Source organism: Amblyomma americanum, chromosome 11 (genome assembly GCF_052857255.1).
Source record: "Amblyomma americanum isolate KBUSLIRL-KWMA chromosome 11, ASM5285725v1, whole genome shotgun sequence".
Lineage (NCBI taxonomy): Eukaryota > Metazoa > Arthropoda > Arachnida > Ixodida > Ixodidae > Amblyomma > Amblyomma americanum.
The window spans coordinates 53,915,658-53,934,142 of NC_135507.1; the positions used below are offsets into that span (position 1 = coordinate 53,915,658).

General features: G+C 54.3%; 1 protein-coding gene across 14 annotated transcripts in view; it reads right to left on the reverse strand.

Annotated features, from left to right (window-relative positions):
- The window catches only part of heph (polypyrimidine tract-binding protein 1 heph), a 145,147-nt gene that overhangs the window by 96,101 nt on the left and 30,561 nt on the right, over window positions 1-18,485 (reverse strand). For 10 of the 14 annotated variants that reach the window (XM_077643429.1, XM_077643437.1, XM_077643431.1 and 7 more), the window contains one exon: window positions 1,758-1,802. In XM_077643429.1, coding sequence (XP_077499555.1) covers window positions 1,758-1,802 — 45 coding nt within the window. Of the gene's footprint in view, window positions 1-1,757; window positions 1,803-11,368; window positions 11,744-18,485 lie in introns of those variants that run through there. The other 4 variants (XM_077643427.1, XM_077643432.1, XM_077643428.1 and 1 more) reach the window with 4 other exon arrangements.

Sequence of the window (18,485 nt, forward strand, 5' to 3'; positions counted from 1 at the left end):
TGCGACCACGAGACGCACGCACCGGCAACCACCACCCTGTAACGGTCGCCGGACGTAGACGATTACTATTGTTACGTGCTCCACAAGGGCAGAGCAAAAGCACCAGTCGCCGATCACATCGCAGAAACTCGGCTGTGAATGAGGGGGAAAAAAAGCGAGTGAGGGACCAGGGGCCCGTCAGGCCGTCGTAGAACGGCTTTTACCTTGGCTTCCTGTACACTCCGGTGTATGAATGAATGAATGAGCGCTGAGAACACAAAGATGGTTAGCGTCCCGAACAGGTCTATGAGAAGGACGGTTGGCCAAACCCCGATTGGTGTTCCAAAGAGGCCAAAGGTCTAAATCGTCTAAATCGAATGTCAACAAAGGGTAATGCCGCTTCGAGCGCAATGTGTCGCCACGCGCTCAACCGTTCCAGATTAAGTGCGCCGCACACTGCACAAGGGCGGAATGACGTGGGCGAGACTTCTTCGGCTCACTCCATACCATACGCCTGTTCATAACCCAAGTTTGCCCGTGTACTAAGTAGCCTCCAAACTGCAGGTTTAGCGTCCCGCCATTGCAATAAGAATACTATAGTCGGATACAACTCAAGAAACAAGGAGCAACTCCAGTCAATGGCGTCGACCGACTCATGGTGCCCTACTTAATACCCTTGCACGCTCTAACGTGACACCCCGGGAGCTTTCAGGTGTAAGGACACAGTGACAAAAACTGTTTTAAACTCACTTCTGGGCCGTGATCCGGATATAATTAAAAGGACAGATAAGATACCAAATCTGGTGTTCCATAATGTCTTTCTTTTTTTTCTGAAATTTTCGCGATTTGATCCCCACGTTCCCCTCCCCCTTAGCCGCCCAAAGCAGGTTCTGCCATCTCCAGTCAAGGCCAGAACAGTGGTTTATGGGGGGGGGGGGGGGGGGGGGGGTTTCCCGTCCCAAAGCGACTCGGTCATGGGGGACGCAGTAGTGACGGGCTCCGGAAATTTCGACCTCCTGGGGTTCTTTTAAAGTGCACTGACATCGCACAGTATACACGGGCTTCTAGAATTTCGGCTCTACCGAAATTCGACCGCCGCGGCCGGGATCGAACCCGCGTCTCTCAGGCCTTTCCCCATTCCAACGTACCATATTTCTCGATTCTCGTGACATCGTGGTTACCTGCTAACGCGACGTTGCAGGGAAAAGCCGAAGAAAGGGGGTTTTAACCACGCTGTAATCGGATTAACCATGGCGTCCTGAAAATCGGTCGACGCCACAAGTGGGCCTCCTTCGAGGGGCACACCTTCCGCTTGTTTCGCGAGTTGTCCCCAGCTGCAGAGCGCCTGCACAGTGCGATTCGCTAAAATTCCAAAGTCACGCAGACTGCGAGCTCCACCTAGCATTCCTAGCATTTTAGGAAAAAACCAGTAGTCGCTCCTCAGGCATCAATCAACACACCGATTGGCCTTTCATATAAATAGGCCTTCTCCGGAGGCCTTGAGGCAGAAAGGTAGGCCGTAAAAGGGCTGTCCTATTGTTCGTTTCCCATTGTGTGAGCAAGAAACTAGGAAGCAAAAATCAGTAACCACCGTGGCGTGGTGCAGACGAATTTTTCGGACGCGGCACCCGTTTGACCACGGCATGGCACAGTACAGCCGTGAACGACTATTACGCGAACGAAAACAAAAACGCCGCGCAGCGCATGCAAGAAAAAACAAGAGCGAGAAAGTAAACAAACTACGAAAGCAAGCATGCTGCTCCAAAAAAGTGACTCACGTCGTCCAGCTTTCTCTTGAGCGCTAACGCGTGGTTGTAGTCGTTCTGGAAAAGACAAGGGGGGAGAGAGAGAAAAAACAAGGAATGTGAAACGAAAAACGAACGAACCAAGGTCGCGCATGCAAACGGGCAAAAAATCAAACAAACAAACGAACATAATAATAAGAGGGCGCGAAAACTGGTAGACACCACGTCTCCCCACTGCCGACCCGGTTTACCGGCATTCCCCAGCACCCCGGCCCGGCAGGTGTGCAGCAGAGTTCCAAACTAGACCACAATACTGTGCTGCCATCTAGGAGCACTGGCGTGCACTGACAGACGTGGAGAGCACCGAACGCGTTCTCCATGACGCAACCTTGTGCGTCCGCGGACATAGATGGCGGCACTGGTTTGCGTCGCTACCAGTGGGTGGGAATGAAAAACTGAGGCCGCCGACTAACGCACAGCGTCGCGACTGTGACAAGAATGAAACTCCACAAGCTTATTACTTGCAGTGACCTACGGGGCTTAGCCTAGCTCCTATGTGAAATCGGCGGAAATCACTGAACGCGATAAGTTTTCAGACAACTTGTCAGCGTACTAGGGCAATAAACACAAAAAAGGCGACTCAAAGTCAAGGCATACAGACAGCGTTTGATAAGACTCACACAGTTCGCTACAAAACTTCAGTACTAAGCGCTACACAATTAGTCTTCAACTTGAGCGTTTCCCCTAATAGTAATAGTATTTTCGCTTCAAACTACGGCGCAAGCTACTGCTGCCTTCGAAGGCAATTTTAATATGTTTTTAGGATTCGGAGCTGATGATTAAATATTATCTGTACTTTTCTCAGGAAGCCGATAAAGTAACGTTAAAACAGCGACAACAGCAAACGAAACGAACAAAAACACGAAGGCTGCATTTCGCGAGAGAAAGTGATGTGACAAGAACCAGAAAAAAAAAATTTCCTCGCCAACCTGAATGGCTAAGCGAGCGTATGCGATGACGACATTCGTGATTTCTCAAAATGAAGGCCAAGCCTTAAAACCAACCTGTCAAGCAACGACGGACCAAGTAAAGACAGGCGGACAATGCTTGTGATATAGCAGGTCAGCCCACTACTGGCATAGCTGCTGGCATCCCAAAGGCGCGGCGCAGTCGGCCTCACAAGAAGTTCACGCCTAAAGTAATGGCTCGTTGCTTAAACACAGCATAAAAAGGACCATTCAAAGCCACGGGCTCCATCCTTTATTTGCCACTTCGCGGATCGAGGTCTCTTCCGCCGCCCGTGAAGGACTACGGCACAAATTTATTGGTTAGGGTTACGACTATAGCCTTTGTCCGGCAAAGGCTCGATAAACACATCTTCAATGCAGTCTAGGTTCCCTGGCAAAAGCCAAACGGCAGATATACCGGGTGTTTCAGCGAAAGCTCAGAAATTTTTAAAAACAGGCGTCTTAGAGTAAAAATATGGCTTTTCCGGCACAGTATTACCAGTGTTGGCGGACACCGGAAATCTGGTGGGACTTCCGGTGGCTATCACAGCTAGGCAACTGGCTGCCATTAGAGATTTGTAGCCGGTCGTTAGTAATAGCCATATCAGGTTTTACAACTTCGGAAACTCGATTACCCTCGACGCTGTGGCTCGGCAAAAATCTGGGCACATCGCGCCAAAATACACGCGCTTTCGAAAAGCATGCAGGCGAAGCAACCTTTCCAGCGCACGTAACCAGTAAAAAAAAAAAAAGCCAAATTTCGTCCAGCCACAGCGCAAAGGGTAATCGCGTTTTCGAAATTCTAAAAGCTGACATGGCTATTACTAACGACCGGCTACAATTCTAATTGCAACTAGGCGCCTAGATGCAATACTTAAAATGTTAATTATTAAGAATTAGTTAACCAGCTTGCATAAAACGACTCACCGGTTGTCCGGTGTCCGCCAACACTGGTAATACTGTGCCGAAAACGCCATATTTTTACCTCAAAACACCCCGTTTTTTGAAAATTACTTCCCTAAAACACCTGGTGCGCTGCTGACCACAGGTCACTCGGGGCATAAAAAAAAAAATCGGCGCTTCGCAGGCTGCGTCAAGAGCACATGCTGATGAGCGAGTTCGTGTTGCATTGCAGACCACGTACAATACAGTAGACGGAGAAAGACGCAGACAACACAGGGCGCTCGTGTAGCGCTGCATCTTGGTTCGTGTGCGCTCGTATACGTGTTCTGCAATGCCTCGAGAGGCCGAAGGACGAAGAACAAAACGACGGCATCCTTTCCACGCGGCGAATTGTGCTTGCGAATGCGTCCCTTGAATACCGAAAGGGTGACTTTAAAAGAGCCGGGAGGTTCTCACACAAGGCCATCCGTTGGCAGCCGAGCGTGGCCCGACCTGGCGGCTCGACGAGAGAACGACCGACCAAAGTACATGTGGGAGACAGCATTACACCCCTCCGGAACAATGCGCGCGCCCTTTTTGTTCCGGGGAGAAAAACAAGCTCACCTTCTGGGAGCTCGTGTTTTCGACCTTTACATCGGGCAACGCGGCCGCGACAGAACACATAACGAGAGGAACACTACAGTCGGGTACAACCCAACGACCGAGCGGCCTTTCCCCCCCCCCCCCCTCCGAAGGGCATCCTTCCAGCCAGCGGCGTCGGCCGATTCTCATGAGCTAGCAGTAGGCTGACAATGCAGGGAGTGGCAGATGAAAGGGGATATTCCGCTCCCTGCATTGACACCCTATAGCAGGGTCATGAGAATCGGTCGACGCCGTTGGCTGGAAGGCGGTCCCCCTTTGAGGGGGAAAAGCCGCTTGGTTCTTGAGCTGTATCCGACTATAGTGTGTCACCTTGGCTCCATACACAGCACATCTTGGTGCCCGTGCCGTCACGAGCAAGCCATTACGAGGCAAGGCAATGCATCGCACAGCACTTATAATTTTTTTGGGGGGGGGGGGGGAGAGGAAATGGCGCAGCATCTGTCTCATATATCGTTGGACACCTGAACCGCGCCGTAAGGGAAGGGATAAAGGAGGGAGTGAAAGAAGAAAGGAAGAAAGAGGTGCCGCAGCGGAAGGCTTCGGAATAATTTCGACCACCCGGAAATCTTTGATGTGCACTGACATCGCGCAGCACACGGGTGTCTTGGCGTTTTGCCTCCATAGAAACGCAGCCGCCGCGGTCCGGTTCGAACCCGGGAACTCCGGATCAGTAGCCGAGCGCCCTAACCACTGAGCCAACGCGGCGGGGGCACAGCACATCAAAACGAGAAAAACAAAACCCGCATGAGGCACGTAATGAGCAGGAGAGAGAGAGAGCAGAGTGGATCCTGATGAGAAGGTAAGCCGGAGCAGAGGGCGCGCAGCCGTACAGCCAGACGCGATTAGGAAGCTCTGTGGGGATAAGGTCAGACTTGCACAATGAACAGTCAAAGATTTTCCGGGCAAGTTGGCCGACGGTGACATCGTATATATGGCAACTAATTGTTATACGCACATCCCCGATGCACCCGGTCCGCCACTGTGGCTCAACGCCAGTGACGCCCAAACATTGGTGCACATGCGGTCACAGGCTTCCTTTTGCGTGGTCGCTCGCGCTTTTCACCAGACACGACGAGGTTAGTTTTCGCCTACTGGCACGGACACCAACTGCGCCACGAACAGCGTTTAAAAAAAGAAATCTAACTATAAAATGTTAGCTTTTTCCAGCGAAGCGGTGCTCTTTGATCTGCGCAAGTTTGAGGTTTTATAACCAAGTACTTGATTGAGCTTCCTACGGCCAAAAAAAAAAAAAACAAAGTTGGGAGCGCTACCCACGCTAAACACCTATCGAGCGTTACGAGCTGTTTTGAGGACATTCCAAACGTCCGCCCGAACTGTGCCCTCGACTAGCGGGACACCGTGTGCTTCAAAGCACCACCACCACCACACAATGCCCGCACCGGAGAGGAAAGATGCGCACAGTTGCGGGCCCACCGGCGCTTCCGGCAATACGGAACGGGGTCGACATCGCGGGATCCAGGTTTCCCGGACAGAAATCGCCGGGGGGGAGTTCAACGGCCAGCCACCGCATTGTGCATCGAGCACAGCCTTCCCCCCCCCCCCCCCTCCCCATTCTCTTAGCGCGCAGCTGGAGACGACACAGCTGCCGCCGCGCTATTCGGAGCTGCACTAACGCGTGAGTCGGAGTCGATAACGCCGCCACCACTACTACGCGTGCAGAGAGCGGTAGCGTAACGCTTTCTTACTCTGTCAGCATGCAAACTCCGTCACAGACGCCTGTCACGGGTGGCCTCTTGAAAAAGACGGCCAAGGATGGTCTTGGAGTAGCGGGGGCACTCAACCTGGCTCCGACGCCGTGCCGAATGCGAATAGATGGTAAACACCGACAAAACGCGGACGAAGCTAGTCCCCTTTCATTTCGTCGCCACAGTTCCCGCTATTGAGGGGCACCGCTTCAGCCAGTATCGAAGATCACGAAAAACAGAAGTAGAATATAATTGGAAAACAAATGAAGCGGTATATACCTACCGCTGCCGCACCATTGCCGTGAAGGGGGAGAAAGAATATGGCAGGCTACGCAGTGCTGGGTATATGCATTGTGTAAATAGTGTGTTTGTGTACGTTACCTCTCCCCCTACCCTTTCTCACTGTCACTTCACCTCTTTAGTTTCATTTCTCACTTCTGCCTGCTATCCTTCATTTCCGATGCCCCAGTTCAGGTGCCTCCGTAGTGATGGCAGGTGCCGGGGCTAGCGAAAATGTTTTCCTGCCCTTTGATTTTTATTGTTGAATAGGCACTAAAACCACTACGCAGTGCGACTCAATCTCCTGTTTGTACGCTTCTTCGCTAGGAGTCTCAGCAGCAGCCCCGCAGTGGCAACGAAATCAGCCAGACGCTGGCTCGAGGACGACAGAGAACGTAAACATCCGGACGCTGCAGTGACGTCGGAACGGGCCACAACCGCAGGATATTCCCACAACCGCCGTTCCCCCCCGGCCGACCGGAACCGCCAGTGCCTCCTGTCGACGTGGGTCGTGCGTGTGTCAGATAGACTTCGCGAAAGCGCAGCCCCTTCTCTGGCAATAGACACTTTTAGCTGGACGTACGCAGTGAGCTTGCGCACGCAACGACACTGCGGGTAACAAATGCGCAGGCGTCCGCTATAAAGCATAGCGTAGAGTACGCAACGTGGGACGCTACGTGCTGCGCAGAGAACATGGCGGCGACAATCTCGCCCGCTTCGGAATAAATACATGTGGCCACTGGGTGCTCTTACGCAATAGCTCGCTCAAATGATAGCGGTTCGCTTTTATTTCGCCTACTCTCGCCCACAGGTGCCGGTATAACCGATAACAAGCCCCGGTTTTTCCGATAACTTGGCGATTTGCAAGCTCCTAGGCCTAACTAAATGCGTAAGTTTTCCTCGCAGCAATGACACCTGGCGAAGCAGTTTTCTAGCTTTTAGTCAGTTCTCCCGTTTTCTTCGGTTTGTATAGTTTTTCTTCTTGGAACAAAAAAAATGCTCCCAATGCACTCGCCCTAGTTATCAGTAATCACAGATCAAAATTTCTTCAACCGAGCGTTGATGTGTTTTGACGTCTTGCGACTAGATGGCGCTACTGTCTACGCGTGCTCATGAGGGACGCTACGGCACGGCCAACTAAAAGTGCCGTGTTTACACTATTCACAGCGCACGCAACGCAGTAAGAGATGCGTACGCAAGCTTACTGCATACGCCCCAACTAAAAGTGTCTAATGACGCCGGAAACTGATTTCCCCTCTGCGGCACTAAAATAAATAAGAGAACTCCTTACAACGGCAGCCCAATAGTGATAATGATGACGAATTACGGTTCAAGAGCATCTGTGGCATTCAAAGAGCGCCATGGCACAAGGTTTTTTCCTCTACTCAAGCTGAGGTCAAAGACCCATTTCCCAGGCATTTCACCCTAAAGACCAGCACCGGGCCGGGGAAAGCTTGCACCCAGTGTATCACCGGTGGGCGCCCGGAGGCCCAGGGGATCGAACCCCGCACCTCCCGCATGCGAGGCGGATTGCTTAAACGGGCAGCTCAATGGTCCTGAAGCCCCATGGTCATGGCGTTCTAGTGCTGAACATGAGGGAGCACACAGGATCAAATCCCGAGACCGCGTTTCGATGACCTGGATCGAAGGACCACCATGTACCGATCGCCAAGAGTTTATACTGTCGCTGAAAACGGAGGTTTGGCAAGCTAGAAACGGACAAAAAACAGAACTGCGGTGCAAGAAAACCGCGACAACAGGAGACAAAGATATCTAAACCAGATCTCCGAAGCCTGCATACGCCACCAGAGTTTACCCCAAAACGGGAGTTCCTTTGGGTGCTGCTGTCGCCAGTTCGAACCGGGTAAAAAGGTGCAGAAATGTGCCCTTGGCAAATGCGTCTCTCCGCACCGAACAAACATTGGCACAGCTACAAACAGCCAGGCAGTCTTTTTTTTTTTTACCAGGAACACTGCACAGAGCTGTGCCCAGTGTCGCTTTGAACAAGCTCGGCGGGCCTCCACCACGGCGCCTATGTCTTCTCTCCAACTTCACTCCCTTCTTCCCTCAAGGCGGTAGCGACAGTTACCGAGCCTTTCCCTTTCTCATATTCAATCATTATCCGGTAGCCTGATCAGAGCCCCCACCTACGGGAGCCGGCCGCTAGCACTGCGAACGTTGACAGGACAGAAACAAGGCGAGCGACAAATGCTCCACAAGCGCCGCGACAAATGCTCCACAAAGGAGGTCCCCTCACCACTATGGTGTGCACCTATTGTCACCTGTCTGCACCTGCTAGCACGGTCGGAGAAGTTGCAAGGCGCCAATGGGGCCGACGCGATCGGCTGGAGGTCCTCCATTCACGAGCATTGAATTATGGCCGATTCACACGACGGTCCGTTCACCCGCTGCCCGCGCATCACGTGTTCATGCGCGACTAAAAACTGGCCTGCGATCCGATGACGTCAAGCGGATGCGACGGGCCAAAAGAGCAGACGACGCGCTAGGTGTACCACTGTTGCCAGATTATTTTAAAGTGTTTGGCAACGCTGGTCAAACTGGTTTTTCCTCCCGACCCATGACTGCGATGGAATGGTGCAGGTGCGGCCCTTTGTCCAATTCTTCAATGGCCTGGGCCGTCTTGCTAGCCGAGTCGATCGCTCTGTCATGGTAACGAACGCAGTGCAGCTTGTCAAAACAGCGCGCGAGCTCAACGCCACTCAGCGAAATGCGGCAGACGAAATATTGGCAAGAGCGGTGGTCGCCAGAGCTGGCGCGCGCATCTTCGCGGGCCGCCGCTTTTTTTATACTTCTGCAAACATATTTCTTCATCATCACCTCCCGCCTCATCACTGCCAATTCACCACATTTGGAGAGGTGAGAGACCCTCCGAAGAAAGGTAACGAACCATCTCGAATTTACCGAGAAAAGGCTGCGAGCCCGAGGCGTCCCTAATCGGGAGAAGGCGGTGGGGGAACACACGCGAAACCGGTTATACTCGAGGACAACTCTTCTTGGCAATGCAGCAGAGGCTAGGGAGGAAAGGGCAGCAAACAGGTTTTTTTTGTCCCCCTGACATGAGGGGTGAAAGGGGGGAAGCTATGGAGCAGAACAATGAACAATGAACACTTTTTTGGTACCCCGTGTATTTTTCCCCCTTTCTTTCTTTTGTGTTCTCTGCTACTACCCTCCAACCTGTATGTACGCCCCCCCCCCCCCTTATGTAATGCCTTCGGGCCTTTAGGGACAAATAAATAAATGAAATGGCATGGGGCCAAAGCCCCTCTCCTTCCCTTTCCTACCTATAGCTTCTACTGCACTGCCAAGAAACGTTGCCCCCAAGTACTCAGAAAAGGAAGGGGGGAAGAGCTCCTTTGTATGAAAGGGAAGTTGCCTACAGAGTTCTCAAGACAACAGCGCCCAAGAAAGCTTTCCAGCGAAATGCACCATCCTATCCTTCTGACTTTACACTCGATTCGATCTGTAAAGCTGGCGAAACCGTGGCGGGCTTCAGGGCCCGTTCACACTTGTCCAAAAACCCGGCGAGCGAAGCGGATTCGGCCGCTTTTGACGCCGAGCGAGGCGGAAAGCGGCGCGGCGAGGGCGGTCGGGCTGGACCCAAACTGTTCGCATTCGCCGCCGCCGCGGCAAAACATGGCGGCGCCCTTCGACGCAGGACTCCTCGCCTCGAAATGAATTTGTCGTTGTTGCGGCCTTGTTCAGCGCGTTCACTGGCCAGAAATCGGACGCCGGTACATCGCTTCGTCTCACCTGTGATAAATTTACTTTGTTTTTTATTTAGAGTGACTATTCTGCCGCTGCTAGGCTTAAGATGAGCGCCGGTTTTGTTCAGTGCTAGTTCCCGTCCTGACAAGATGGCGCCACTAGGCTGGGCGTTTCGTTGCGAGTCTGCATATGCTTAACTAAAATGGGAATGTGCCTGCGTTTACGTACGCAAGCGTGCATACGGTTATGGTACACAGATAGCATCGATTTATGCTCTCTTCTAACCATACCTGTGTACGCCGCGAACGGTCACGTGGTGGCCGGGAAGTGTGTGGAAAAGCGAGAAACAGCAGCGGCGCGGCGGTTCCGCCTCGCTCGCAGGATTTTTTGACAAGTGTGAACGCGCCCTCAGACAGATGACGGGGCGTGCGGCATGCCCATCTTCTCACATCCTGCAAAACGGATACAATGGAGGGGACTGACTCAATCTCCTCTCGCGCTAACCACTTCTGTCAGAGCAGAATGTGAACACGTGGTCCGTGAGAGAGGTTTTTGGTTGGAGAAAATCTGGTTTTTCACCGTCAAAGGACCCTCTTCCAGCCTATGGCGTCGGCGGATCTCATCAGCCAGCAGCTGAGTAGTAGTAGTAGTGGACACAGACTTGGGAGCGGTGCTAAGCCTGACCCGTCCCGCGGCTCTCCGTTTTTCCACCCACCCGAGAGGGAGTTTTGAGCGCGCAGCAGCACTCCCGCGGCTGAAGACAGCTGCGCGTGCGGCGAACCCGCACAGCTGGCACGCGGCAAATGGACGCGCGAAAAACAAAAGGGCGGTCAACAGCTGACCGCGTAGAACAAATGCAGTGCGCAGCCGCGATTCAGAAGCGTTTCTCGGGCAATGCCTCGAAAGCGGGAGCCGACGGCTGGCCTCGCGCCGCGCCATTTGTACTCACGCGCGCATAGAGCACCCCCAATTCTGCGCTGCGAGTCTTGACGAGCGTAGAATACGCGCGCAGTTGTAAATGACATTTACTATGCTACAACAGGTGATCTAGACAATCGGCGACAAAGCACGACAACCGGTAGAGGCGACGCACTTACAGAAAAATTTTCCGCAGTCCCCATAGAATAAAGACTACAGACTCCCCATTGACAAATCCTAGAGAACAGTCTATAGGCAATACAAATGCTATAGACAGTCTATAGACAATCTATACATTTATGGCCATACACTTTAGTAGATCTATCGGAAGGCAGCAGAGTCTACAAGAAGTCTACAGACGCCTAATAGACCATTTTTATAGGGCGCAGGGGCAACATACGTAGCGCAAAGAGAAAAGATGACAACGTGCACGGAATAAGGGAAAGAAAAGACTTGCACCAACCGCCGTGATGGAGAAATCGAGCGCCCTTTCCTCCTCCTCCACGTTGAGGGTCCCATCCGGGCGAACATCAACGTCGACAGCGTCGCCCGTTTCCGTCGCCATGACGTCGTCGTACTCCTGCACGGCTTCCTGATCGGCGTCGAACCGGTGACGGCGCGGAATAAACACGACTGACTGCGGGACGATCGCCGCCACGGGAGCGAATGGCACACCAGCGCGCCAACGAAGGGCGCCAACAAACAATGCGGGGGAGGAAGGAAGGAAGGAAAGGAAGGCTGCACACACGACACACACACACAGGGGGCGATCACGTGTCACCCCCGTCCGCCGGTCGCGCGTCGTCCGGATACACCACGCGCGCGCACGCGGACAAACACAGACACGAGAGCGCGGAAAAAAACCCTCGGGCCGTCGGCAGAGTCAGGTGCAGAACACCTGCCCGGAGGGATTAAGCGCAGAGCACCGGCGCAAATCAACGTGGTGCGCGCGCTTCTCAAAAGCGAGTGTGGATAATGATGGAATGACGCGAGAGTCCCAGGGGAGAAAAAAAAAATGCGCACAAAAGGGGTGCAGCAGTTCGCAGCTACATACTTCCCCCCTCTCCAGTCCTATTTTCTCGGATGTGGACACAGCAGTGCTGGGGCCGAACGATGAGTGGTGGGATGAAACCCTGCACCCAATCGAGAAGGGGGGGGGGGGGGGGGCACCTGGAATGCAGGCAGACACCACGGTAGCCGGGCTTTGTCCATTTACCACAGGCGCCCCGGCTGACGGAGAGGAAGAGCAGAGACAAAATGAGGCGCGGGTCTGCTCATCCTTCCGGCCCTGCCGAAAGGGACAGCGGTGTCGAGAACGGCCGGAAGGAAGTAGGGGGCTCGTCATCAAACGAGGGGAGACAAAGGGAAGTACACCACAGAGTAGTAGGGCACAGATCGGGAGGCACCATTCAGTGTCCAGCAGCAACAGGGCAGGCGGACGAGGGGCTGACACACGCCACGCGGAGGAGCAAGGTCGGCGACGATGCTGCTTCCGGGAGGAGGAAGCGGCCGCAAACTACAAAAGGGGGGGAACTCCCGGAAGAACGCGCACAGAGAACGGAATACGGGCCGCGTTCTGACGGACTATGCCCTACCGGATAAAAGGCGACCCAGTGGTGTCGAATAAAAGGAAGAAGAAAAAAACTGACGGCAAAAGAGTGCAGGCCGGCTACAACGCTGACCGCAAGCCTGGAGGAACTTCTCCGAATCGAGGACGGCCATGAGGCAAAGGGAGATATAAAAGAATCGCCGTTTCGTCGTCTTAACTCCTTGCAACGCCACCGTGTGTCTCACGAGCTGGAATTACGAGGAGCGAAGACGCAGCCTACCACGTCGCGTTTTTTTTTTTTTAGTTCGCCGTGTAACCACCTATAGCGACCTTAGACGCAACAGAAATCGTTCGGCTATTCAAACCAAAACAGCATGAGAAAACAATGGACAGGAAATAAAGACAATATTATAAAGACAGGAAATAAAGGCGAAATTCGGAGGTCTTCAGTTCGGATCCGACCGCATTTGTTTTTCAAGCACGCCTTCTAACCAATTTTATTTCCGTGATAAAACAATTACGCTAATTACCCTTTGATTGAGCACATTCCCCTAGGCGACCTAGGTTTCGGTGACTGAACACGAGAAAAGAAATTCAAATATCAATCAGTCACCAAACGTACACACGACTGACACGTGGGGATCGGCGTGTACTAATGTCTCGCACACCTTTGGAAGGAAGGAAACAGGTAACCAGAAAAATGGAGGACGCTTAAGCTTCACCTTTAAGAGTGGAACGCGATAGCGTGTCGCAGCGCTGCCAGGGAGTCCACGGAACGCCCTCGGCCAACCTCAATCACATCATGTGGGCCTATCTCCAGGACAAGATCCTAGGTTGGGCCAAGAGGGTAGCAGAGGCCTACCCAGCCTAGGACCTCTCCCCCTCCCCCACTGCCCCCTTCCCTTTGGGATAAATGAAGTCGTTAATCAATCATCAGTACACAAAGACACTTCACGAAATCGCAGACCAAAACGCATTCAATAGGTCCACCTTTTATTCAGTTGGAACCAACGAGCCACCTTGGCGTGTTCTGCGCGTGCTCGCGTCTCTATATGAAAGACCTGAATTCCGATTCCCAATATCTTCACAACTTTTTTTTTTATTTCGAAATTATCGTGTTACAACGCGGACAGCGCATTTCCTGCGACACGAGCGAAATACGCCTGCAGGACCAGGCCGCCACGCTCCGATCCCACCCTTTGAGAAAGCTCCTTTACAACGGGTTTTTTCGCCCACAGGAGCCGTAGTGGCTTCGTGTAGCCAGGGCAGACAGGCGTGCGTCATCGTTGGACATCCCTACCGCGCCGTACACTGCCGCGGCTGCATGTAATCCCTTTAACCCGAGCTCAAAAGCCGCAGTCGAACCAGATCGCGTCTTCTCTGTTGTCGCCGGTGCCTGCGAGGACAGCGCGCGCGCCATCTGCGTGGGTCTGATGATACTACAGTCGGATACAATTCAAGAACAAAGCCGCACATGCTTCTAAACGGAGGCCCTTCCAGCCAATGGAGCCGACCAGTTTTTCATGCCGCTGGTGTTAATCCGATCATCATCATGATCCTGACCCCCCCCCCCCCCCCCACTGCAGTGCAAAGGCCTCTCCCATGTCTCTCCAATTAGCCCCATCCTTTGCCAGCTGCCCCCTCCCTATGCCTCCGAACTTCCTAATTTCGTCCGCTCACCTAACCTATCTGCCGCCCCCTGCTACGCTTGCCTTCTCTTGGAATCTACTCCGTTACTCTTAAGCACAAGCGGTTGTCTTGCCTTTGCATCACATGCCCTGCCCAAGCCCACTTCTTCCTCTTGATTTCGACTAGGGTGTCATTAACCCGCGTTTGTTCCCTCGGCCACTCTGCTCGCTTCAGGTCTCTTAACGTTACACCTATCCTTTTTCTTGCCATGGCTCCCTGCGTTGTCCTTAACTTGAGTTGAACCCTTTTCATTAGCCTCCGCGTTTCTGCCCCGTAGGTGAGCACCGGCAAGATACAGCTGTTGTACACAGATCAAGCCCTGCTTAATCCACATTCATCTCCACATCAATCCACATCCCCCTCCCCCTCACGATTTCACGCTAGCAGGTCCGAGGGGATCGGTCAAGGGAGAAAGATGTCAAGGCGGAGAATCGGTCGACAGCATTGGCCGGAGGGGGCCTCTATCAGGGCTGCCCTCGGTCGCACAAAACCTGTTCCTGGAAGAGCACCTGCAAGGCATTCGACGGGAATTTTCGACAGGAATTCCAGGCAAAAAAATGACGCGGGGGGGGGGGGGGGAAGACTCGCGCATGCGCAGGACAGATACAACCGCTGTCGCGGGATAAGCGAGCGCCGAAAATAGAAAGGGGACGAAGAGTCAAACCAGCTGCATACCACTCGGGGAACAAGCCCGATCCCCGCGGGAGAAAAAAAAACAAAAAAAAACCAGCAGGGACATAACGACATAGCTCGGATCGGCCGATTCGCCCGAATCGGCCAGGCGGCAGCCAAACGAGCGAGCGGACGGAGAGAATGGACAAAGAAACAGGGGCTCGTAGGGAGGCGTGTTCAATGTTGGGTCAGCATATGCACACTTTCAGCGAATTTGCTAGGAACTATGGAACAGCCCTATCCTCCTCCCCACCTAGCTCTTTCTCGTGGGCAAGTTTCTGTCTTGAGACAGCTGCAGACCAACACGTTCCTTACTCCTCTCTTCTACTCGTGGCTGAAACGAATGCTGAAAGTCACCATCCTCGATTCGCGGTATGCAAGACGCGAGTGAAGAAACCATCCCCGCCCGGACCGATCCCACGATCTGCAGAGACTGCGGCCGAACGACTCCCGGCTGAGTCAACGCCTGCCGAGTTCACAGGCTGCAATACACCCCGCGCGCGTACGCCCGCCTCCTACGTCCGCAGAACCACCCGCGCCGGCCTGCTCACCCTTGCGAGTCGGGGGAGACAGACACGCGAGCCGGACTACGAGGAGACCAAGAAGACTCCCGCGGCCACGGAGGCACGTTCCGGCGGCGCCTTCTCTCAACCGGCGCGTGGGCCCACAGAGAGAGGCACCCCGCTGTGGTGCACCTACGACGAGCGCACCACCCGGGACGCCAGAGAGCCGGCGCGAGGTCGGATTGGGCTGCCAGCCAACACAAGACACTGCTCTGTTGCGAGCGAGCAAGCGCGAACAGGCAGGGGACGCGCAGCGGCAAGGCCTAGCGATAAGGACAGCTAAGAGCGACCGCCCGACAGAGATAAGGATAAACAAGGGAGGGGGGGGGGGGGGAGAAATCAAACGGCTCGCCGGTCGAGGACAGAGATAGGGCGCCGACGTATGGGGACAGATATAGGGGATACCATTCAGGGGAAAAGGCACGGGAACGCGGGACCACTACGATGCACGGGCGCACATCAATTGGGGACGCAGCGCACGCGCCGGGAGGCACGCTCCAATGGACGCTCGATGCGACGCGGGAGAAACAAAGGCGAGGGGGGAGCAGTGCGGGACGGACGAAATAGGGAACCAAGAGCCGAACGCGCGCGCAAAAAAAAACACAAAGGGCACACAGGCGACTCATCGCGATGCCGTGACGGACAACCCCCGTAGAGCACGCTGCGGCCAGGCCACATTGGCATGCATGCGGTACGCCGAGCCCTGGAAAGGGTTCTCCCACGCGAACGCGGCAGCACCCGGTTACGCTGCCGGGCGCGTGTAACCGTCGAAAAACCCGCACAATAGAGAGAGAAAAGAAGAAGAAAAGTCAACCGATACAGGGAGGTGTGTGGTTGCCACTGCGCCACGTCCAGTTCGGGCACACACCTCACGTCTTCCCAACTGGCCAGAACGCCCGTGCATTCTCGCCCCCCACCCCCTAATTCCACCGACGTGGGCGCCGGTGCGCGACGCGGGTTACCTTACAAGCATCTCCATTAACGGCCGCACCGTACTGAAAAAAGAAAAAAAAAACCACGAGAGAAAGCCGGCCAAACCCAACCTGCGCAGGCTTTCGACATGCGGGACTCGAGAGAGTGCGACTACTTATTATACGTGGCCACCACCGCGCATCGCGAACGAGGAAACTGAGGAGGAAGCCGTCTCCACCGACCGAAGACGCGTCGAACGAAAACGGGCAGCGAACATCATCCCGGAAGTGGGCGCCTTGCTTGGGTTCGCCCTCTTCCGAAGGAGATCGGACACGGCTACGAAATGGGACGGGCCACCGTGCTGGGGAAACACGGTCCGAGGCGAACCGCGACGACACGAGGGGCAAGCAAAGCGCTTCCCACTTGCGTCCGGAAGACACAAACGACATCATCCCAAGCAGTCACTCCGGTATTTACATGTCGCTAAGGAAATCCCACGCCCGGGGCGGGAAAGTGGCAGCGGTGGGCACGTAGAACGATGGTGCATCTTGTAACCGAAAATTCGCTAAATAGGTCCAAAATTCCAATTTCAGCCCCCTCCCCCCCCCCCCCTTTTTTTTTCATGCAACAGCTTCAAAACTCCGCCGAGTTAATTGGAGAGAAAAAAAACGCGCGACAATTTCCGTTCTTAAATTCCCCGAAACCCCGTAAAATTATCTTGTCAGAGTATTCCCGGAATGCAACCCCACTAGCCGACTACTGAAACTAATCGCCCCCTCTGTGAGACCTACGTGAATAACGCAATCGCGGTTGGCGCAGCCCTCCGCATGTCCACGCGCCCTTTCCACGCTTCTCCTATGGGCAGGGAGGGTACCATTGGTGGTGACGGATTTTTATGGCGCAAGGGCCTCTGCGGCCGAAGAGCGCCATGGCACAAGGTGTTTCCGACTGCTCAAGGTGGGGTCAGAGACCCATTTATCCAAGCATTTCACCCAGAATAAACCGAGCACCAGGCCATGGGGAAGCTTGCACCATCACCCGTGGGTACCCGGCGGCACTGGGCATCGAACCGCGCAGCTATGACTAGGCCACCGATGCGGTGAGGGTACCCATGGGAAGCATTAGATGAGCATGTTTGGTTCGGTTTATGGGTGCTTAACGTCCCAAAGCGACTCAGGCTATGAGGGACGCCGTCGTGGAGGGCTCCGTAAATTTCGACCACCTGGGGTTCTTTAACGTGCTCAGACATCGCACAGTACACGGGCCTCTAGAATTTCGCCTCCATCGAAATTCGACCGCTCTGCGCTCGCTGCGCCCTTAGAACACCGTTTCAGTTACCGTGCCCATCATTTTATTTTTCCAATTTGCTCTTTCTACCAAATTCCATTTTGGCCGAATGCGCCCTGTTCATTCTTTGATTGGTTTCAGCCTGGTGATGCTCCGCAGGTACAGGATATTTCTCGTTCCACTATTTTCGCCATCGCTTTTCTCCCTTTAACCGGGAATGAGACTCCAACTAGGGCCAAAAGGAACTTCCCGCCTCAATACAACGACGACACCGTTCAGAGCAGAGAAGGCCGCTCGCGCAGCTGAAACCAGGCCACCCTCGCCGGCCCTCTCGGAGACAGAACACAACCTCCAGACGCCTTGCGCGCCGTCAAGACAACGACGCACTTCTTATCCTGTCCAAGCTGACCATCGCCAGGCCCGGGCCTAGAAGGGGACCCTGTCTCCACGCGCATCGGGCCGGGCGGCGGCGTCGGCGCGTGACAGACGGGTCGCCCTCGATCAGACGCCCGGCTCGCGAAGGCCGCGGACGACACGCGGATCGCTCTCCGACCGGCGCACGATAGCGCACGACAATGCCTCGTCGGGCCGTGCCCGGCCCCGCTAATTGGAGCAGCGCCGCCGCCGGTGCTGCGCGTACACGCTCTGCCTTCGGCGGCTGCGGATGCTCCTCCACTAATGACGAAGAGGCCACTCGCACCAATGCAAACGAGGCTGTTATGAGCCTGATCACGTGCAAAACAACTGAAATTGCGGCCATTGCTACCGCGGGTAGTTTTCGCAAAGAAACCACCAGTACGGATATCCAAGGCCAGTGCAACATACTTGCCAACGAGAGCTGCCCGGCGGGCGCCTACCGTGCAAGGGTGGAGAGGCCAATCAGCTTTCGCTCATTAATTGCGATACGC